General features: G+C 45.2%; 1 protein-coding gene across 1 annotated transcript in view; it reads left to right on the forward strand.

Moving 5' to 3' along the window:
* Window positions 1–19,225: 19,225 nt before the first annotated feature.
* The window catches only part of LOC146813219 (olfactory receptor 1G1-like), a 31,133-nt gene continuing 25,370 nt past the window's right edge, over window positions 19,226–24,988 (forward strand). The window contains exon 1 of the mRNA XM_085614200.1: window positions 19,226–19,850. Within this exon, the coding sequence (XP_085470326.1) occupies window positions 19,226–19,850 (625 nt within the window). The remainder of the gene's footprint in view (window positions 19,851–24,988) is intronic.

The raw sequence follows: 24,988 nt of genomic DNA on the forward strand, positions 1-24,988 counted from the left end.
CTGACATGGATAGGCAGTTACAGGAGAGACAGCAGCAAGGAGGGGGTAGGTACATGTGTGTTTGTTGTGTGCCACCAGCTTTTGGAAGGGCTCAGTCGCCTGGATACACTGCCAGGGTTTATATGTGCAGTGCATATCCTGTTCCCCCAAGTTAACCGGTGCTGTTCTTCCTCCCTTCCCCTCCTTGACATGTGTTCCCTGGTCTGTGTATAATCACTATTGCACATGGTCATCTAGGCTGCCAGTTAATCCAAGTGCACATTGCTTTCTGCATCATGTGTGTGGGTGGTCTGTGACATGTGTTGGTACCTTGCCTGTGCCCTGTCCTGTTCAGTCATTTGGGGGTCCATATTTGTTGGCACTGATGCTGAGTCTCAACATAGGAGTGTGAGGTTTTAAATTAACAGACTTGCAGCATGCATGACCGATGTTGTGGCCTCAGACATGATGTGCATGAGTGGAAGATATGCATAGTGCCGGGACGGTTGCTCATGTTACAGTCAGATCATTCGAGGACCATGGAGCAGTGTGCCCACTACAGTCCCCTGAGACACCCTTGCCTCGGAATCATGTGTATCATCCAACACTGTGCCCATTCTCTGTGTGTTCAGCATAGGTTGGCCTCTGTGGCATTGTTCCCTGGCCTCATTTGTATTTATCTAAAGTGTGCTACATGTGTCCACTGGATAGGGTGATCCCATTTGGCTTGTGAATACTCACACTGGGCAGTGCCTGTGTGTCTATTTACAACTATCTGTTGATGGTTGTTTGTCACAAATATGTGTTGGCAGCCTCGCGAGGTGATGTGGAGTACATTTGAGAATTCTTGATGCACATTTTTGTAAACCCTGATTAAGAGGTGTTTCTTTCATGATCTGTCTCAATCACATTGTCTCAGGTATGGGGGGTTTGTGCGGGCGAGACCTACATGTCCAAACCTTATGTCTCCTTGCCAGGTCTGACCTGTGTGTGATAATTGTCTGGACAGACACTCAACATGCAGTGACCCAGTGATGTTGTGCAGGCTTTAATGTTTGTGCTTTGAAGCAAGTGTCAAAAGTTTAAATACATGATTCCTGCTCATCCATTTTTGGCACCAGTGTGTGGTCCAGATGCTACGTAGTTTGGTCTTTGTGTGATGACATCTGTGTGGACATTCTTGCTTGCCATGAGGGTGTCTCCTCAGTGCAGGTGTGCCTTATTCCGACACAATTGCAGGCCCATTAGCTTATGCATTGTCCTGTGTTTGGACATGTGTGCCACTCCACATCACAGGCAGTGGGTCAGATGTGTTGCCAACTGTGTCCTCATGGTACCGATGAACATGTGACAGGTGGCATGATTCAAGTTGTTAGTCAAGAAGTCTTGTACCTTGGCACTCACTACACTTGTTAACATGTCTTCATGTTTTCAATGCTTGACTTTGATGTTTTGTTGTGAAGGACAATAATGTGCCTGCATGACAGATGTCTGCCAAGGAAGTGCACAAGAAACAACCTTTACACTTTCAGAGGACACGCTGGCACATTTTAAAGAAAGGCACAGTTCGAATAAGACTGTTTTTCAGATTATACATATCCATGTTCCCACAGTGTGGTGGCATTTGGGTAAGTCCTTGGTTGTTGCTGATACCAACTTATGAGTGTCAAGTCATCCAGACCGCCGTGGTGCCACGTATATGTACTTACTGAAACCCCATTTCTTTCTAACAGTGGCTTCTTTGAATAAGGCTGGCAGCTCATACAATGACTGTGTAAATGTAGTTTTGTGTGCACCTCCTTGTGTGTCTTCTTTTATACAGGCACATGTGTATTCTGTTCACAAAGTGGCACATTCACACATTCTAAACATGTAGATTGTGTAAAGTGGTGTGATTCCCAAGGGATCACAATGTATTTCGTTTGGGTTTCCAAAGTACTTACAGGTATCTGAGTGTGGGGACACCTTCAACATTGAGGTCTGTTATTTAGCCTTGGGTGCACCAATACTGTTTCTTTCACAGTAAACAAGAGGTGGCATGCCTTGATAGTATTGCTGTGCTCAACTGTTCCCAGACACTAGTTTCTCAGTATATTTCTAAATCAAGTTTTTGGCTGTTGTGCCCTATTTTTCCTAGTTTCCAAGTGGCATGGTGGGTCAACCAACTGGGGAGTACAGGGCTTACATATGTGCAGAGTAATCTAGATGTTACTCATGATGCATTGCCTGATATGCACTGTGACCTATTTTGTTTGGACTCATGTGTCAGATGTATACAGGTGACTGATTATTTTCTGTATCTTCACCCTGCCCACAGCATCATCGGAGGAAACTGAGGTAGACACCTGCATGGACCTGGAGGAGGGATCCAGCACCGGTGCCACCGGTGCGGGCGAGTCTGTGGGAGCAAGTGGCACGGAGGGCGAGGGGAGTCAGGCGGAGGACCTGTCTGGTGGCGACACCGACTACGACGCTGACGGGTCCGAGGATGAACTCATCGAGGGGGCAGAGGCTGCTACAACACCTGGCAGCAGCACAACATCTGTCCCCGCCTCCTCCATTCCCATCACCACCCTCCCAGTTGCTCCAGTCCCTTCTGTCCGTGCAGGGCACCACCATGTCTCCTTCGTGCCAGGCACCGCACCCCCTGCCCCTGTCACCCCTGCTGCCCTCACTGCAGAGTCTGTGGACATTCAGCGGCAGTTGCATGTTGGCCGGACATCGATGCTGAATGTCCTCCATGGCCACACAAGACTGCTGACACAGATGGTGTCGTTCATGGAGGGCATGTCAGCAGCGATGTCTGACCAACGGATGTTGCTGAGGTCCATGGACTCTTCACTGATGGCAGCAGTGAGTCTCCTGCAGTGCTTCGTCCCCCCCCCCTACCCCAGCCCCATCCACACTTCCCACTCCCATGCCTGTCCCATGCACACCCAGACATTCCCAAGTACGCACCTCACCAGACACAGGCAGCAAACCAACACGTAAGGGCAAGCACACACCTGCTGGCACGCACACTCAGGGGGATAAAGGCACACCCACTGGGTCTGGGGCACACAGACATACACGCAGCCACAGTCTGAGTCCGCATGCCTCACTACCCAGTCCCTCCAAAAGCACTCCCCTTGGCTACCCTGCAACACACTCAGACAAGGAGAGCTACATGTCTGTGCTGGGCCTCAGCCCCACTGGGTCACCAGCCTGCAAACGGGCAAGGCACTCCCCGGGTAGGGGAGTTGAGTTCCCCCCCATATCCACCCCCTCCCCCAGTAGTGTTGCACCCCATCCCTCCGACCCCCCCCTCCTTTGTGCCTGTGGTTTCTTCCGGTGCAGGAGATACTCTGGACGCCCTGGCAGAAGTGTGCAGCGCTGAGCTCACCTCCACCTTTGGCGCTGCCCCACCCCCTGTGGTGGAGGCATCTGGCCCTGCACCCACCACACCTACCCTTACACCTCCTGTCCCTGCGGTGCCTGGTCCTTCCCCACATGATGCCCCCCCCCAGTCGACGAACCTGAGGGTTAAAATGTGCAGGCAAGCTAGGGGAGACGCGTGCCCATGTGTCCCCCAAGGACTTCTATTCTGGACTGGCTATTGGTCTTTGTAAATAGTGTCCTTTAATTATTTTTCATTTAATGCTGAATAAGGCTTTTTCTTTTTACTTTGAACACTATTGTATTTCAGGTATTGATGTTGGTGCTGATGCTCCAGGAGTTGGGGTTGTGGTAATGTGTTATGTTTCTGGCAAAGGTTCGAGTCTGATGGTCTTGAGGTGGACCATGGGATCTGCGTGCCATCACAAGGTCTCTTGTGATGGCACGCAAATTTGTTTTTTGATACATTGTACCAAGGAGTGTCCCTTCCTCCGTGGCACCTGACATCTTCCCTGCAGAGAGTTGCACAATTGTTGTGCTGACCTGTGTATCCATTCCCTTTGTTAGTGACGGATCCCTTCAACCATGGCCATGCCTGCTCAGCAATGTCTCCGGCTGCATCGTCTGTGACATCCTTGCTAGTCACTGTACTTGTGTATTGAGTATGTTGCCATGCCTTCATGGAGAAATTCTCCCTTTTCCGCACTATGCATGTGTGTAATCCCAGCCTAGCACACATATGGTGCTTGTTCTGCAGGGTATTTGGGCACCTGACTCATAATTGTGGGCATTGTATCTGTGGGAACTCCACCCTATTCCTTCCATGAGAGACAACATATTGGTGGCTGTCCCAGCACCTGTACATTCCTATCAGTCCTGGGATGTGCGTGACAGTGTATGTTCCCTTTGGCTCTCTTAGTTTAGTAGGCATTGACATGACTATACAGTCTTGTGGCATGATCTCTGTGTGTGTATTGTGCTGCATCCACCAGGGGTAGGTATGCATGTGTCATTTGTCCTCACACCCACATGTAGTGTGTCATGCAGTGGGGGAAAGACATCCATCCTCATGGAAGAGGGACACTGCTGTCAGTGATGTGTTGTTATGGCACTATCAACATAGTCGAAAATCAGGGATGCGACATACACCCATGGAGTTGTGGTCATCTGATAATGATGTACACACCCCCATGTCTCTGTCTACTGCTGGTATTCCTCTGCACCCACCCCTCACATGTCTCTGTCCACTGCTGGGAGTGGTAGGCACCCACCCCTCACATGTCTTTGTCCACTGCTGGGAATCCTAGGCAGTCACCCCTCACATGTCTCTGTCCACTGCTGGGAGTGATAGGCACCCACACCTCACATGTCTCTGTCCACTGCTGGTATTCCTCTGCACCCACCCCTCACATGTCTCTGTCCAATGATGGGAGTGATAGGCACCCACCCCTCACATGTCTCTGTCCACTGCTGGTATTCCTCTGCACCTACCCCTCACATGTCTCTGTCCACTGCTGGGAGTGATAGGCACCCACACATCACATGTCTCTGTCCACTGCTGGGAGTGATAGGCACCAATACCTCACATGTCTCTGTCCACTGCTGGGAGTGATAGGCACCCACCCCATGTCTCTGTCCACTGATGGGAGTGATAGGCACCCACCCCTCACATGTCTCTGTCCACTGCTGGGAGTGAAAGGCACCCACCCCTCACATGTCTCTGTCCACTGCTGGGAGTGATAGGCACCCACCCCTCACATGTCTCTGTCCACTGCTGGGAGTGATAGGCACCCACCCCCATGTCTCTGTCCACTGATGGGAGTGATAGGCACCCACCCCTCACATGTCTCTGTCCACTACTGGGAGTGATAGGCACCCACCCCTCACATGTCTCTGTCCACTGCTGGGAGTGATAAGCACCCACCCCTCACATGTCTTTGTCCACTGCTGGGAGTGATAGGCACCCACCCCCATGTCTCTGTCCACTGATGGGAGTGATAGGCACCCACCCCTCACATGTCTCTGTCCACTGCTGGGAGTGATAGGCACCCACCCCTCACATGTCTCTGTCCACTGCTGGGAGTGATAGGCACCCACCTCTCACATGTCTCTGTCCACTGCTGGGAGTGATAGGCACCCACACCTCACATGTCTCTGTCCACTGCTGGGAGTGATAGGCACCCACACCTCACATGTCTTTGTCCACTGCTGTGAATCCTAGGCAGCCATGCACCCACCCACCCGCACCCTTGGTGCAGTACACTGCTGTCCTGGGCATACACACACCCCAATATACTGATTATATGCAGCACCAGGCCCTAAGCCAACATCCGTGGCGTGTGTACGCCTTGTATCACAAATGTACTGGTGCCCTAGGGGTACGGGTGATGCGGTTCGTACCCCCACATTCAGAGCGTGGGTACGGTCTGTACCACGTGTACCCCTACATCACCACTGCAATGGTGGTGCGGACCGTACCCAGGCCCTCAGAGCGTGGGTACGGTCTGTACCACCATTGTAGTGGTGACGTAGGGGTACGCGTGGTACAGACCATACCCACGCCCTCAGAGCGTGGGTACGGTCCGTACCACCATTGTAGTGGTGACGTAGGGGTACGCGTGGTACGGACCATACCCACGCCCTCAGAGTGTGGGTACGGTCCGTACCACCATTGTAGTGGTGACGTAGGGTTACGTGTGGTACGGACCGTACCCACGCCCTCAGAGCGTGGGTATGGTCCGTATCACCATTGTAGTGGTGATGTAGGGGTGTGCGTGGTACGGACCGTACCCACGCTCTGAGGGTGTGGGTACGGTCCGTACCACGCGTAACCCTACATCACCACTACAATGGTGCTACGGACCGTACCCACGCCCTCAGAGCGTGGGTACGCTCCGTATCATGCGTACCCCTACGGCACCACTACAATGGTGATACGGTCCGTACCCACGGCCTCAGAGCGTGTGTACGGTCCGTACCACCATTGTAGTGGTGATGTAGGGGTACTTGTGGTATGGACCATACCCACGCTCTGAGGGCGTGGATACTGTCCGTACCACGCGTACCCCTACGTCACCACTACAATGGTGGTACGGACCGTACCCACGCTCTGAGGGTGTAGGTACGGTCCGTCCCACCATTGTAGTGGTGACGGGTACGCGTACACGTCCACTTCCGTTGTTGCGGTATGCAGGGATTGGTGGACATGCCCCCCGAAGTGACCAGACCCTGGAGGTAATGTATGTCCTCCATATTGTATGTTTTAATTTGTGTAGGGGGTATGTTTCATGCCCCTCACCCCCCCTTTGACCCATGGGTGTTGTTCTCACCTTCTGAGGCATGTGCGTCGGGTTCGGTGCACCAGGTCGTAGGCTAGGAGGGCCGGGATGACACGTAGGATGGGGTCCATGGCTGTCCGTCACGTATCGGTGCTCCTTATTCGTGTCATACTCAATTTCCCGGGAGTTTTTGGTTGCCTTAAAAAATGAGCCGTGCGGAGTGACGTAGGCACAAATCGTACTTGCTGGTCCGTAAAACGCTGCCTGACTCCGTACGGACGTCACATACGCTATGTCCGGTATCAGAATTGTGGGTATTTTTTTTTTAGCCGCACGCAGCTTTTTACGAATCGTACGGAAATGGTATTTCTGTATGAATCGCACTTGGTGGTTTGTAAGGTGGATTTCCCGGGTATGAGTTGTACGGAGAATACGCTCCGTACGACCATTCGTACCCGAGTTTTACAGGATTGGAATCGGCACCTTAGTGGACAATTTTCCTTTAGACTTGAATTTTCTTCTGCAATACTTTCCACAACGGTGACTTTGGAAATGTAAAACTTGCTGTCTAAAGCTTCTATCTCCTCCTTCTCTTGGAATCTCACATGTCACATACTGTTCGATGAAAGACAATACTGTTTCATCAGAATCAGTTCCAAATTTAGGTGCATCCTTGACCCATAGTAGCATATGTATATGAGGTGCACCTCTTGCTGGATACTCCTTTCTCCAAAAGAAATCGGTAACTTCTTCAAGAGGTGGACTCTTTTTATTACAGATAAAAGATATCATACCTTGAAACTTATGATTAAAATATCTGCACACATTTACAGGATCCAATGAACACAGTTCACCAGGACTCTTTATTTCAACATTTTTTATATTAGAATTCACTTCTCTTAAAAACTCAAGCAAATCTTCTTCTGCACAGCTAAGTGTGACAAACCATGTTGGTGTACCTAAGTTCCGTAACATACACTTGAGTTCTCCATGACGACGATACCAATACTCATTTGTTCCACGTTAACATGCCATCAAATTGATTAACTGTGCTTCTAAATTTTCATCTGTTTCTTGAATTTTCTCCCCAAATTCTTTTGCAGAAAGAAGTGATTCATGAACTTCAGTATTAAGTATATGATTCACTGCATAAGACAGATCACTTTCAAACAAAAGGTGAAATATGTATGGAATGCACTGTCAAAATCTAGGATCTTCAGAATATAATCTTGTTGACCGATATTCTGAAGCTGGAAACCGTACAGGCCGGTCATCCTATCGTCCACCTTCTCAAGTAGGAAACAACTGTGGAAAACAATGATCTTCCAAGCTTTTCTCCCATACACTCAGTGGAGTTCCCTGTGCTTTTTTTCATTTGAAATAACTCAATGCTACTTCCTATCACTTCATTTGAATGCAAAGGACATATTGTATAATGTTCATAAATCTCTTCAGTCCTTGACTTGTCCACTTTCTCTATTTGACCACTTGAAATTTCAAAATCATCTTCTAAACGTATTACCTGTTCATCCACATTCCCATTTTTGTAATAAATATTGTTATCTTTAAGATATAAGGTAGCCTTTTCAACTTTATTAACATTCACAAATTCTTGCCATATTTTCCGACTCCTTGTGGGTACACCATTTACTAAAATACCTACTGCCTCATCTTCCTCTTTCTCTCCAGCAATAGTTTCAATGTTTTTCTTAAAATCCAAAGGTAAGTACACCACTCTTCATTTCAGCCCTCTTTGGAAGTCTGTTGGTGGCAGTTTACCTGTTTTAGGCTCCATCCGAATTATAGTTTGAAAAGGATGAACTGATTGAATTAGAACCGACTCATATGTATTCAATTTGTCCAGCTCCTGCGGAATAGCTACTAACTGCAACTTATTATGCACTGCTTTAGCAGGCATTTTGTTCTCTTCTAATGTGTTGTAACAATATCTACATATACGTTGATCACTACCTAACTCAAATCGACCTTCAACAAACAAGTAAGTTGCAAAGTCTTCCCACTTACCATTGTTCTTTTCACTTTTCAAATACAAATCAACATTCCTACTTTGACTTTTATAATGAGTACGTCGACAACAAACAAAAACATAGTTTGGCATTTCAGAGCACACTACATAAACTTTCCAATTTCTTCTTCAAACTGATCAGTGCTGCTAATCACTTTCTCATCCCCTCCAACATCTGTAATTGTCAAACTTTCACTTTCTATGAACTGCTCTTCTGAACCAAAATATCGCATTTCAATATCATCACAATTTTTTTGAACATCTGATAAAGAACCATATAAAAGACTTCCATTCAGTTCACTTAAACTTAATGCAGGACTTTTTACATAGTACAGTTTCTTTACAAAGTTCCGCATTTCTGAATGGTGTACTGCTAACATCCTCAAATGATGAAAAACACTTTTACAAACTTTTCTTGAAAGACAAGTCAGAGAATGCCCATACTTCTCAGTATATTTTCTTACACTACATAGATCTAGTCCTTGTAACAACTTAATCTTCTGTTTTATACTTTTCGGAGTATATTCTCGTAGCAAATTTCGCATTTTATCAATGGATTCCTGTTGAATACTACAAATGCTACTACAACTCCACTTATACACAAGAGCTCATGGACGTTTCCCTTGCACTTCTTCAGCTATTAACTCTTCTGCACTTTTCCCAACAATTTCCTCCTTTGGAAGGGGAACACCATCCTGAACTTCATAGCAACGACCTCCAGTATCAACTGCAAATGATAAATTATTTTCCTGGAAGTAACTTTCCTCATTAAAAAAAGGCTCAGTACTAGAAGTATGTCTCCAATGTTCACTAAAGATTTTACAAAAGTTGGTTCTGTCCACTAGTCTTTTTTTTCTACTTTTGTCTTTCAATCCTTTCACTATTTTATCCAATACTTTCAATCTCTTTAAAATCAAAATGAACAACTTCTGTTTCAAATTGAAAGCAGTATCCACTATACTTTCAATACGCTGCTTCTCTTTGAATTGGAACATTCTTCTTTTATATTTGCAGCATGTTTTCAATACATTTTGAATCACTCTAGATCGAAAAAGTCTCTGACGATTTTCTTGCAATTGTTTTTGTCTCCGAGTACCAGATACTATTTCTTTATCATCTTTCCTTTTCCTTGTATTTGAAATTGAACTCTGCTTCACCTTACTTTTTTGCTTTGTGTGATGTTTTTCTCATTAAATGTTCGTAATATTTTTTTCAAAAATTGTCTTTTTGCTTTTACTCGAACAAACAGTTTCTCTACTACTCACATTTTTTTCTACTTCAAGATCTTTACTTTTGGTCAAATATATATTTTTCTTCTCTTTTCTCTTTTTTTCACTTATTCTAGGCATTTCCAGATTTCAATCCAAACGAAATAATTTTCTTAAAAAACAAAAAATAGATTCAATTATTTTTCACATATCTTCACTATGTTAAAATAATACCATACAATTACAAAACTTCCACTAACAACTTCCAGACCCAGTGCTGCAACGTGATGGAGCACGACAGATGAGCACTAGGATGACAAGTAGTGCCATAGAACATACAGCAAGTATTTATTTAATTATTTACATACTCCTTTACAATTTATATATAACTGTACTACCTCATACTTTTCACCTCTCCGCCATACCCCACCACCCCACACCACTTTCTCTGCAACCCACCGCACACAACTTTATAAATATTATTTTTTTAAATTTAAATCTATGTACTTAGAATGATATTATCAACCAAACAGTACACATACAAATTTCCATTATTACTAACAATTTTATCAACAACTTCGCAAACATAACACTGCACCCAGGGCTTTAATTGGAGGGGGTGTCTGTGGGGATGTGACCACCAGCACTTTATTTTTGGGAGCCTCAAAACAGGTCTTTATAGGGCTCTATTTTCTGACCTCACAAACGTATTCCACTTTTTTCTTTATTGCACTGCAGTGACACTGTGAGAGCATGCACATTGCTCACTACTTAGAAGTGCAGACATCATGCCAAGTGACTTGCATTGTAGGAGTAGGGAAATCCTTTAAAGAGAGCCATTTTCTCTCAGTATTACCCTTCTCTTTTTGCAACGCACAGCAACATCATCGTGGGGTGATTAGCAGACAGACCACCATGCGTGCAACACCCATTGCCCCGGACTCTCTGACACAGATTCCTGGGCGCACACACAAAGCCGCACCCGAGTACTTCACCGGTCTTCAAAACATAATTTTTTTGTAAAGGAGACTCTGTTCTTTTTCACCCCTTTTTACAACCCCTACATGCCCACTCTGCCTATTGTTGAAAGAATTAGGCTCCCCGAAATTTCCCTCTGGTTGCGCCTCTGCAAACGACCAAAACAAGGCAACTCCAGCACGAACCTGCTCTCACCTTACACACGGTCTTGTTTTAGTGCTACGAAAACAAACACTTTGCCTGCCTCACTAAGTTCTCACACCCCCTCTTTAATATGAACATAAAAGCTTTCCAATTACTTTTATATTCCTATACTGTACTTCACATGGATTAATAGAACTCAAGGTTCCCACCACTCCAAATTAGCTCTCTGGTGTACTTTCTCAAATATAAGAAGTGCAGGTATTCAGTATCTGTCAGTCACGGCCACTTTAAAACAGTGTACCTATAAACAACTCGACAAAATGTTATGTTTCTAAATTAACGTATTACACTTAAAAGCTCCTTTACATTTCTTTCGCTAGATGTACCTTTGTTTAAAACACCACCAGAGAAGGGTGTTGAAGTATGCTCCACAAAGAGTAATTCAAAGCTTTGTTAGTCTTTATTAAAAAATCTGCCTGTCAATGCTTTACGCAAGCCTTTTCAATGCCTTAAGAAGGTAGCTGGATGAGTATAATACGTCGTATTTAAGATCAGGGCGGACGATGCACTGAAATAAGAACGTATATTTGAATAAAGGGCGAGTGGATGCATGGCTAGATGCATCAATGGATAGATACATAGATCAATGTATCAATGTATGGATAGATGGAAGGATGAATGAATGCAAAGACCAGTACTTACGATAGACGGGTGGGCTGATAAATGGTTATGATTGATTCTGGGACATATAGCATATATAGGCGTATCGCTGCATGAATGGCACAGTGCTTACTATAGGCGAGTGCGGTCATAGATGCTTAAGATAAGCGGACAAACAGATTTATATATATATAAGTAGGAATATATCCATCAATTAACAGATGGTTGAATGGCGCAGTGCTTAGGATGCATGGATACTGCGCTTTAATTGGGCCGGATCTGTGGACCGCCACTTATTTTCAGGCAGCCTCCAAACGACTCTCTACCAGGCTCTATTTTTGGCCCTCTCTATGTATGGCTATAGTGGCGGTAACGGGAGTTCTGGGGCTCGTTGTTTGATTTCGTAAGGATAAGCAACGGATGGGTGGGGGTGGGGTAGATGCGTATGTTGCTGATTATAAGACAGATAATTGTAACGTGGGCATGTGTAGTTACTAAAGGTAATATAGTTTCACTGGGCCCATTTATAAACAGTGCTATGGGATGGTTTATGTTTTACCTGCCAATTTGCATGTTTGAATAGTTGCTGATAAGTGTTCTGGTAGACACATGTTAAAATTAAGCCTGTGTATGGGTATAGTGGCGCTACTAGGAATGGGGGGTTTCTGTTTGATTTCGTACTGTTAACCAAGGGCGGGGGTGGGTGTGGGGGAGGTAGTTATGTTGCTGTTTTAAATACAGAATATAGTAATGTGGAGATGTGGAGCTAAACGTATTAAAACATGCAAATTTGCCACTAAAACATATCCCATGCCATAGGGTGCTTTATAAGTGCTCCCAGTGGTACTAGATCACCTTTAGTAGGTCAACATCTGCACGTTACTAGTCTGTGCTTCAATCAACAACATAACCACCTGCCCTACACCCACCCCCGCCCTTTCTTAACCATATGAAATCAAACAGAAACCCCCACCATTCCCAGTAGCGCCACAATACCCATATACAACGTTAATTTTAACAGGTGTCTTGAAGTACTGGGTTTTTCAGAACCAACCCAGCGGTGCCAGGGAACACACCCGAAGACTTCGAGTTCTTCCTGTCCCAGACCACAGAAACACAGAGTCTTCTAGGTGAAGTCAAAGATCGTATTTATTGGCTTCAGACCAATCACAGGTATCCGAGAAGTACAACACGATGTATGTTCTCAGTAGACTGCTCCCAACCAAAAACCAGTCTTTTCTTATATACAAAATATTACGCTCTGGGCAACACCGCCCCTATTTTACAAGTGGTCGTTCACATATTTTCGCTTCAAAGAAACAGCAAAGTCATGATGATAATCCCACATTTCAGCTCGGTCAGCACATAATTATTTACCCAGCGAGGCTCAGAACCCTCATCAGATATCAGCAGACCCCAATAAAATGGGCACCTCCTGCTCGTAAAACAAGCCATAAAGTAGGAAACAGAGTCAGGTGTGAAAGAGATTAGTCAGGGTTCGTGTGGGAAGAACGACTTTATGGTGTGTCAAGCCCTGGTGCTAATCCCATTTGGCCGCAGTAAAAGGAACCGGCCGAACAGGACTGACCTCGGGCCGTGGAGTCAGGTTTGCTCAGGTCACCAAGAAGGCACAGAAGGTGTGCGTGTCCTTTAGGCCTAGGTATGGCCTTAAACCACTGCCTATGTTAGGGCAACCACAGAATGGTTACCGTTCTAAAATGGAACCCGAGGGTTCGATATGTAGTATCGTATACACGGTGAATTCGTCGGTGAAACATGGCGAAAACACTCATACATACCGCATTAGTCCTTTGCGGTTCGCTGATACCAAAATCGGCATGGTGGGACCATGCCTCCAACATGGTTCCGAAATTTACAGTACCACAGTCTGCCGGAACACTTATCAGCAAAGAGTATTCAAACATGCAAATTGGCAGGTAAAACATAAATCATCCCATAGCATGGTTTATAAATGGGCCCAGTTGAACAACACCACCTTTACTAGCTAGTCATCTATATGTTACAAAAGCCGTTTAAACACTCTGTAGAGTGTATAGCAGGGCATGAGAGAGTAAACAAAGTTCTTATTCCCAAACTGTTGATATACAGTCCCTTTACTGTATCTATATTAAAGATATTAAATGGAATGAATAAATTGACGAGTGTCTCAAAAGGGATAGTAAAGCTCACCATCAGTAAAACACGAACCACTTCATCACCACATATATCTGCCACAGCGACACAGCCTGACAAATAGTATCACTTATAATCACATTATATGTCATGACATGATAGTTGAGACATCATCAGTGATGTCATCAGTGATGTCACTGACCATGTCATGAGTGATGTAATATGTGTCATCATCAGCAGTGCATTGCGGGCGCGCAAGTTATAGTTAGCTCAACTAACTATAACAGGCGAAATTCTCTGGTTTTATATGAGTCAAATGTTCAACTAACTATAACGTCCCAGAATCCTATGTTTTTTTGTGTGAATTTCTAAGGTTTTTTAAATGCTAATTCCTAACTATAACATGCCTAAAACCTATGGTTTTTTCATTGAATTTCTAAGGTTTTTTTAAATGTTAATTTCATATTTTAATGTTTCTAAAACCTATATTTTTTGCAAATATTTTTTTAAATATTTTGCAACTCTATTAAACTTCTTTTTTTAACTTTCAAAATTATGTAATGTTTTATATCTTCCCAAAAAAATATGTATTTTTTTTGTTTTTCGGAGAAAATTGCACTCCCATACCGGTAGCGCACTAAGCTCCATCACCATGCGAATCCTATCCGTCATATTGCTAAACTCATAAATGATGCGCATTTCGTATTCGATGACTTTGTGGCACCGCATCCCGCCTAACATCATATACGCATGAAGTCACCCCAGCTGTTACTTTGGTATCCGACGGGTACACAGTACCAAGCCACATGTTACGTCATGTACGTATGGGGTCACGCCCGCCGCACATTGCGTATGCGACAAGTACACGCTGCCAGGCCCTGTGTTACGTCGCAGACGTATAGTGTCGCACCGGGTACACCATTCCCTTGATTTTCTTTTTCTCTCAAAAGTATATCTAAATAACTTTAAACAGTATATGAGAGCAAGCGATAATCTAAAATATTTCAAACATTTATATATTTCTTACTGTAATAAACTTACTTTATGATAAATATATTTTGCCAAAATCGCATTAGTTGCGGCCTCGTTGCTCACTCGGTGTGCGATTGCCATGTGACCTAAAAAAAGCATTTGATTGCTTCATAACATTTCCCGTTGTAACAGTTGGACAACTCCACCCATTTTACTCATTCTCTCTACAACGTTTGATGAGAGACACCTCTTCTGCTTAGAGAGCTTTTTTGATTTTGTTTTGGCTGTGTACACATATCTTATACTACACACAACGTGCAACGTTCATCTTGATCAATATTCATGGTCTGTACATTAGCCTTTCACGTGTGATTGCCATGCATCTCAAACGTTCCATTAAAAAACAAATATGTGTTACACCATGCCCCTGGTGTGTGTGGGTGCACATTATTGTGCTCCCTTTCGGCCTGGATATTCGTGGCTCTAAGAAGTATCAGGAGTCACGGGCAGAGTGCACATCCTAGATCACATGTGTCAAACAGTAAACAGCAATGTGTAGATTTCTTTTGCTGTACGCTCTGTTGTCAGGCTTTACCAATATACTAATGTGTTACATATGAGACTTTCAGATTCACATATGACATGTATTCCTTGACTGTAATGAGTGTTATCACTGTGTATGACGTAGCCTCACTGCTGATCCTCTCTCCATCCGACCACATTCACATGTGTACGCTTTGCGATAGGAAAACTTTCAATAATACCGCACACCATTGACATGCGTGTCTGCGCATATCCACAACCTTGACAACAACATGTAATGTTCACCATTCAATCTTTTCAAACACCATCTCATTAACGATAGTTTCCCCCCTTCCGACACATGCTACACTAATGTAAATTGCGAGGTCAAAACTACAAAAGAAACGCACATAAGTATACTTCCTGGCCAGACAGGAACTGAACAACGCCCAGGTCCCCGGAATAATTATTCTCACCCCTACACTGGCCTGGCGTACGCAAGCCCAGCCCACTTTACGTATGTATAAATAGGATAACCACGACGACGCACATCCCTCTTCTTCCACACTGCCTCAGGTGATATGGCCGCATCCACCATGCATATCACACTGCGCAATAAAAAAAAGGGATCCATGAGGTGTACACAATCCTGGCAATCAACACGGGCTCTAAATTGTGAGCCCCACTGCCCGTCATCTACGAAAGGGATCCATGAGGTGTACACCACCCTGCAAACATCACTCCACATGAATTGTGAGCACTGCTGCCCTTAGTTTTTGCTCACACAACAATGACAGCAGGTAAGCAGAACGACCTGGGGCACAGGGCCTACAATTGAGCGCGGTGTGGTGGGATGGGTGGGGTGCATCACCGTGGCTGTGCAGGTGCAAACAAACGATGTTGCCGTGCGTAATGATGTGATCTCTGACCTGATTCAGTCTCCTCTCTGTCTCATGTTAAAGACCTGCTGGACCGTACAGTAGACCTGAGCCAACGGGCAGCGCTGCCCTAAAAACACCTCTTGAGCGTGATGCTGCGGGAGGGGTGGGATGCATCAGCCTGAGTGCGCACGTGCGAATAAGTGATGTTGCCGTGTATAATGATGTGATCTCTGACCTCATTCAGTCACATCTCTGTCTCATTTTAAGGACCTGCTGTACCATACTGAAGGCCTGAGACAGCGGTCAGCGCTGCCCTACAGACACCTGTTGAGTGCGATGCTGCAGGAGGGGTGGGGTGCATCACCCTGAGTGCGCACGTGCGAAAAAGCGATGTTGCCGTGCGTAATGATGTGATCTCTAACCTCATTCAGTCACATCTGTCTCATTTTAAGGACCTGCTGTACCATACTGTAGGCCTGAGCCAGTGGGCAGCGCTGCCCTACAGACATGTGGCGTTGGCTTTTAAGGCACTGTAGTGAGCTCGTTATTAAGTGTACATTCACACAAGCTTCCGCCACTGCATTACACGCGCATATTATGCTTCTAGCATGCGCGCTGTTCCTTTCTATATAAACCTTTGTATAATGTATCATTATTTAACGTTGTGAATTCTCGAGCACTCCAACTCCTCTTTGAACCATGATTACCACTAACAGTTGGTAGATCGTACTTCAAAAACCTACGATGCACTCAACTCCTGTTTTCTATCAAGCTTGAAATAAACCTTTATTTACCTCCAGTAGTTTGCACCATTAAATTATTCCTCCCTTTTCAGACATTCAATTGATTGCCCCAAGAAGGGCGGAGTGGGAGCTGACCCCGCAATGATGCCCTGGTCATTCTGACACCTTCCATCGAGGTATCAAGACACCGTCCCCGACCGGAGACCTGGTCTACCATACAAACGTATCCCGGACTCGGAGCTTGCACCAACACGTCGTGGGACACACCGGTGGTGGCAAGTAAGCAGTGAAGCCTCGGTGTGCAAGACCTACAATTTAGCACAGTGTGGGGGAAGGGGCTGGGGTGCAGCACCCTGGGTGCACAGGTACATGCAAACGATTTTGCCGAACCTAACAATGTAGGACTATATTATCAAAGAATGGCGATAACATTATCGCAGCTTTAGCGGCAGGAAACTGCCGCTAAAGCGGTGATAATGGGCTTGATGATATACCCTTGTGAATTCCCGTAGAAGCCCAGGTTCACATCAGAACCTGGGCTTCTATGGGAATTCACAAGAGCAGATTATCAACCCCTTATCGCCGCTTTAGCGTCAGTTTCCTGCCGCTAAAGCGGCAATAATGTTATCGCCGTTCCTTGATAATATGGCCCCTAATCTCTGGCCTCATGTGTTTCATTTTAAGGACCTGCTCAACCACACTCTTTCTCGTGGACCCCAACATCCTAGTCAAACGGGTAATGGAAGGGTAAACACTAAGGGCTGGGTGCAGTAGGCCGACACTCTGTCTCCTCATCCCTCTCTTCTTTTGACCCTCCCTCCCCTTCTCCCTTCCACCCACTCCCCCCCTTCCATTCTCACTATCGTCCTTTCATTCGGACTACGTTTCTTTAACTCTTCCACATAGCACTCATACTTATGTTTCATTTTTGTCTTGCAGGTTTCCTAGGCTGCTTCCACTGGAGTCCAACCCACGCTTTTTATATTATACTGTTTGTTTTATTAAACTTATGTTTCTATTAATTTATTTTTTTATAAAGGTTACTTTTTTCAAATAAATAACTGAGTGTATAGGTCTTCTTTTTCTGACAACACTTGTCTATTATTTATTGTGAAAATCATCTATTTATAGGACATTTTATGGGCAAACTTTTCTACTATTACAGTGCACCTACCAAGCATAATCTAACTGACTATTAGAAAAATGAAGCCTGGGTAATTCTACAACTGCAAGAGTTCTATGAGTGTATCACTTTATAACACCATAAGTACTGCCCTTGTGATTACCGAACAAATAAGGCCCTGCCTAGGACCACCAAGGCTTCAGGGACTGCCGAGCCCCACCCTGCATATTTAAATAAAGCCCCAGAGTGTGGCGATCCCCAGACTTCAGTTGGCCTCGAACCCCCCCGAACAATTAGCAAACAATACCCGGGAAGGTGGCGGTCCACTAGGCTGCCAAACATCTCTGTGCACTTCCGCGACACATTTACATGTGACATTAAGATCCCCAGTCCTACAGACAGAGGATTGCATACCTCTGAGGCGGAAGCCGGAGGCTTGTTCACTCGTTTTAAACAAATTGTATTATTTTTGTGTTGTAAGCTTTTAAATTACCTGCACCTCATACAGAGCTCCTCTCTGTCTTGAGCACCATTCCAGGCTTCCCACTGCCAGCGGATCGAGCGCTGCTCCGTGGGCAAGTTCTCAGGGCCGCCATCGCAGCGAACGCGAGGCCACGCCCACTTCCTCTTTCCCTAAATGTGCCTACCACGCAAGCGCAGCGGACGAGCGCAGCGGGCGCACCGTTTGTGCGCCGAAGGTGCGCCTAAGGCAAGCCCGTCTGCGCCCGTCCGCGACGGGCCGGGACCAGGGGCCACAACCCCTTCATCTCCCGTCATGCAAACTCGGCACTACACCTCCGAGGAACTCCGGACCTTCAACTCCCAGGTAACTTTGACCTGCGCCCACAAATATGCCCCACTTGACATACCTCCTCAATGCAATGATTGCAAGACTCACCTTAAGCCTAAACCACACACGTCAAACCTACAAATGCTTAGACTGTATCTGCTGAATTGCAGGTCTCTCTCAAGACACTGCACAGAGCTTTCTCTGTAATTGACGAACAAAAACCCGACGCTCTCTTCTTAACGGAGACATGGCTAACCCCTCACTCCGATCCTGAGTTGGTTCAAATCCTGGGGCAGGAATACCAAATCATAAGACAAGACCGGGAAGGTGAAAGAGGGGGTGGTCTAGCCATCATCTTCAGAGACTGTTTCACCTGTCGCTGTACCCCCAACCCTTTTCCAGAATGCGAAAGCATGTCGTTCACCCTGGAATTCTCCCCCAATATAAGTTTCTCCGGAGTACTTATATACCGCCCACCAGGCACCCCCAAACAGTTCTACGAGTCTCTGCCCCCGTTAGTCGCCGATTTGGCATTATCACCCTCTAACTTTACGTTATTGGGGGATCTCAATATACATTTTGATGACCCCAATAACCCCATTGCTAATAAACTAAGCGGGGACCTATCCGCTCTGCAGCTGCTCCAGCTGGTCTCATCTTCTACGCACGTGAAAGGCCATTTGCTGGATCCTGTTTTCAGCAACTGCCCACATTTAAAGGCCTGTCCCCCTATAACGCTTCCTTGGACAGACCATGTTCTAGTCCCGTTGCTGTGGACAGTTGAAAAATTTACACCCCCTATACCTATTGTCCAAGAAACCCGAAACTGGTCTAAAATACCACTGGCCCAGTGGACCCTGGAACTGCAAAAGACTATTCCCCTAGTCGGTCAGACCCCCTCACAGGCCAATGAATCCTTCAATGAATGGATACAGAACTCTCTCAACATCACGTTCCCCCTGAAGAAAACAGTCTTCAGAAGATCCAGAATCTCAGCTCCCTGGTATTCCACTGAACTACGGGAGAAAAAGCGCTTTTGTAAGAGACTGGAACGCAAATGGCGACTGGAATATGCGGAAGCAGAAAAAACTATCTATAGAGACGCCATCAGGACATACAAAAAAGACATAAAAAGCGCGCAATCTTTATACTATTCAAACCAGATCGCAGAGGCCAGTTCCAGCTCGAAAAAGATCTATAAAATAGTAAAAAGCCTCACCACCCTCCCCACCCCCCCTCCCATAACTGAGAATCCTCAGCTCCGTTGCGAAGAGCTGGCCAACTTTTTTTCCCAGAAAATCAACCTTATCTACTCTTCCTTTCCATCTACAGGACAGACCGCTCTGACTAAAGCAGCTCCATGTCCCCCTCAAGTACACACATCCAATCACCCTCCGGTGCTAGCGGAATTCCCCCAGTTACATGCGGGTCTCCTCACCTCCCTCATGTGCCAGGTGAAGTCAGGCTCTCCGAGAGACCCAGCACATGTCCTAGTCTCCGCCAGTCAAACCATTCTTCCCACACTGCTTAGAGTACTTAATACCTCGATCTCTACTAGCACAGTACCAGTAAAGTGGAAGCAGGCCATGGTAAGGGCTCTGGTCAAAAAACCTAACCTTGACACCAAGAATCTCAACAACTTCCGCCCGATCTCCTTGTTGCCTTGGGCAGCCAAAATCTTGGAGAAACACATAAACAGCATATTAACAACCTTTCTCGAGCAACACCATCTGCTCGATCCCTCCCAGACTGGTTTCCGCCCAAGGCACGGGACTGAGACGGCACTGTTGGCAGTCACAGATGAGTCCAGGAGAATCTTAGATCGGGGAGGTTTGGTGGCAATCATCCTCCTCGATCTGAGCGCGGCATTTGATACCGTGAACCACGGTATCCTCCTGCAGCGCCTCCTGGACATCGGAATAGATGACAAAGCTCTGGAGTGGTTCAGGTCTTACCTGAGTGACAGATCTTTCCAGGTCTATGAAGGTAATGTCACCTCCTCTAGCAAGCCTCTAAGGTGTGGAGTCCCGCAGGGATCATCGTTAAGCCCGACGTTATTTAACGTCTATATGAGGCCACTGGCTGGGATCGTCCGTCCGTATGGTATTAAGATCGTTACCTACGCGGACGATACCCAGCTGGTGATCTCTCTGGCACGGGCAGGTGGACCCTCAGCTAATGTAGACCTCGCTGGCTGTATGGAGATGGTCAAGAGCTGGATGACCAAGTCTTGTCTCAAACTCAATGAAGACAAGACTGAGCTCATGCTCCTGGGTCATAGCGTACCATCCACCATAGGCACTCTCTGGCCTCCCAGCTTAGGCCCTGCCCCTGTTCCCAAAGACGCCATCAAAAGCTTGGGTGTCTGGCTTGACAGGTCCCTGTCTTTCAATCAACAGGCAACAAAACTATCTGCCACCTGCTTCGGCATCCTGAGAGTTATCAGGAAGATCTTGCCCCTTCTCCCCTTTGAAGCAAGGAAAACCGTGGTTCTGGGCCTGATTCAATCGCGGCTGGACTATGGTAATGCCTTGTATCTTGGAGCTCCGGACTCCACCCTGCGCAAGCTGCAGATAATACAGAACTGCGCAGCCAGAACACTCTTACAAATCCCCCGTAGATCGTCAGCAAAACCCGGACTGAGGACACTGCACTGGCTCCCTGTAAAGGAAAGAGTAAACTTCAAATCACTCTGCATTGCTCACCAGACTTTCTGGTCCCTAGGACCGGCAATCAATCTCCCCCTCATCACACCCTATATCCCCACAAGACAGCTGCGCTCCACCACTGCGAATCTAGCCATTGTGCCGCCAATAAAGAAATCAAGGTCCGGAGGCCGCTCCTTCTCTTACAATGTAGCTAAGAGGTGGAACGCTCTGCCCCAGCATCTTAGATCCAATCCTGATATTCTCTCCTTCCGCAAACAGCTGAAAACGCTCCTGTTCACTACATAACTGTGGAGCTGAATCTGCCTCCTCCTAACCCAAACCTCAGTTGGTATGCTCAGCGCTTGGACGCCTCAGGGCAGCTACGTGCGCTTTAGAAATCGGAGTTAATTCATTCATTCATTCACAGAGTCCCCGCAATATCATAATTGGATTGGCCACAGAACATTACCCACCAGGGATCTCATTTAAAAGAACGAGTGAGACCCCGCTTTTTTTGTTGTTTCTTTTTTCTCTCCATTTTTACCATCCGCATCCTCTCTATTAAAGCGATACAAGGTTTTCCTCCCCTTGCTTCAAGTAGTCAAACAAGTATTTGCTATCACAGGGTGGAAACCATGCACCAGCCCTTTAATAGCAAACACAAATGTCCCTCAAATGCACACCCTGGGACATTGTATGTGCTGCACCTGACATGTCGCCCTCCCTAGGACCATGATGCATTTGTTAGTATAAACGCATACTAACACTACTTATACACGTGTAGTACAGCGACCAGAATGTAGTGAAGAAGCAGAGGAAGCGCAAAATCTAAAAATTCAAATCCTACCAGAAGTCGGATGACATAGTTCAATTAGCCGAGGACCCTGGCATGAGTAGAAATAGCTACACGAAGAAAACGGGTCTTCAGCAAAACACAAGCAATTTTGAAATATTGGTGAGTGCTACTTTCTTTCTACCTTCTTCCACTCGTCGCCAAATTTATGTAGTGAAGAGTCAGACAGAAGTGGATCCAATAAATAGATTTATTACAGAAAAACAAGACACCTGAAACAGCCACCAACAGGAGCAGACAGCAAGGCAACCGTCTTCTCCAGCACCGTGTAGAAACTCCGCAAGGTTCCCCTCATGACAGCCCTACATTCTAACATTACATATTTAGATTCTAGTATAATTACATACTAACATTCTACTATAACTTACATTGGAATACTACACAGAGCACATAACTTTACAGCAATGAGCTCATGGTTTCATCCACGAGTCCTGAGACCAGTAGGGGTAAGTAGTTCGCTTCCCACTCCCTATATACCATAAATGCATAGTAACACTACTTACACACTTATACTACAGTGGCTAGTATCCTACGGCGCCCAGAGCCCATCACTTTTCAGCAATCAGCTTGGTTTGATCCCCGAGACTTCCCACCGGTAGGCGTGAGTACTTCGCTTCCCACTTCCGGTATAGTATACACGCACGGTACCAGTCATTAGTTCGCTTCCCACTCCCTGTATGGTATAAACGCCTACTAACACTGCTTGCACACGTATACTACAGCGCCCAGAGCCCATCCTTTTACAGCAATCACCTTGGTTTCATCCAAACCCATACTCAATGGATGACGTCATCAGTGATGTAATTTGAGATGTCATCAGTGATGTCATCAGTGATGTCACTGACCATGTCATGAGTGATGTAATATGTGACGTCATCAGCAGTGCATTGCGGGGGCGCGAGTTATAGTTAGCTGAACTAACTATAACAGGGGAATTTCTAGGGTTTGGTACGAGGGAAATGTCCAGCTAACTATAACGCCCCTGAAACCTATGTTTTTTTCAGTGAATTTCTAAGGTTTTTTTAAATGCCAATACCTAACTATAACGCCCCTGAAACCTTTGTTTTTTTCAGTGAATTTCAAAGGTTTTTTAAATGCCAATTCCTAACTATAACATGCATGAAACCTATGGTTTTTCAGTGAATTTCAAAGGTTTTTTAAATGCTAATTCCTATCTATAACTTATCTCTGAAGATATCATGAAAAGCATTCTTTTTTAAAAGTAGGGTGCACATTAGTTTTGTGGAAAAGCATCTTTGTGATTGGTTAAGAAAAAGCAGTTTCAATGTGGAGTACATATCAAAGGATAAAATTTGCTCAGATCAACCACACCTGCTACTTGCATTTGGAAGGCACTGTTCGAACTTAAAACAATCGTCAACTTTTAACCTGTACGTGTCGTTAAATATTCAAGAAAATGTTACAAAAAAATATCTTTAAGTTTTAAAAAATTTATGAACTTTTAACCTGCACGTGTTGTAGAATGTTCTTTAAAGTGTGTTGATAGAATACGTTGCACTTCTGACTTCTATGTTTTGTTGAATATTAAAAAAATGGTTCATATGGAAAATTAAAAAGAAACCAATAGAGAAGTTTTGAAACCTAAAAGAATCAAGGAACAATTCTAATTTATTCTTTACATGTATTTATGTGTGCAGCAACAAAATTATTGTCCTGCTTAACACCAGCAGAAAGCAGGTGTAAAATCCCTGGTGCTAACGTGTCTTATCGCCGGAATTTGTTTTGCATTGCAATTGGTGTGAAAGTTGTGATGTGATTTTTTTTGTGTGCAGAACAATATACAAACTGAGCAGTGTATCTCATCAAGATCCAGCACCTGACGCACTATTCCCAATCAATATAAATAAAATGAGATTTCTTAATAGATTTTGTGTGTACACTGTAAGTGCAGCCAATACCTCAGTGCAATTCAATACAGGATTTTAGTATTTAGAATAAATCGGAAAGGTGCACCTCGTGTCTTTTTGCACGGGAACGGCTACTCTCCATTTCATTATCAGCACTTTAACGGAAGTAAAGTTGAGATAAATCTAACACACTATTCAGAATTTGGTGCAAACTGCAGATATCACCAGTATTCCAGCGATAAGTCCCCCAAAATTTAACACCATGGTGGACTTCATCAAATAACAGTAATAAAAACAAGAAAGAGTCACACAGCAGTTAAGAGAACAACCAAAAACGTTATACATTTTTTTTTCAAACTTTATTTTTTATAATAATGAATATATAAACGGAAAACTCTTTTCAAACTTTATTTTTTTATTAACATATATATGAACAATAAACTAATAAACAAAATGTAACAACAATAATAAAAAAACAACAAGGCGGAACACTACTGTGGGGACAATGTATGTAGACGACAGACCTGGAAAATAAGAAAGATTATTAAAAAAATACCAACATGTTATTCTCAACAAAATACCACAAGAAACAAATCACAGATATATAAAATGCACACAGCTAACAACATTTTATAAGTTTAACCCCTTCCCCGCTCATGACGGAACCGCTCCGTCATGAGCCACGGTTGCCGTGTGCTCATGACGGAGCGGTTCCGTCATGCCACGACCGTTGGCGGCCGCTCCGCCCACGCGGCGCTCTTTCCCCGCCTGTGCGGGGGGACAACGCAACTGGGAGGAGTCATGACG

Source organism: Triturus cristatus, chromosome 7 (assembly GCF_964204655.1).
Source record: "Triturus cristatus chromosome 7, aTriCri1.1, whole genome shotgun sequence".
Lineage (NCBI taxonomy): Eukaryota > Metazoa > Chordata > Amphibia > Caudata > Salamandridae > Triturus > Triturus cristatus.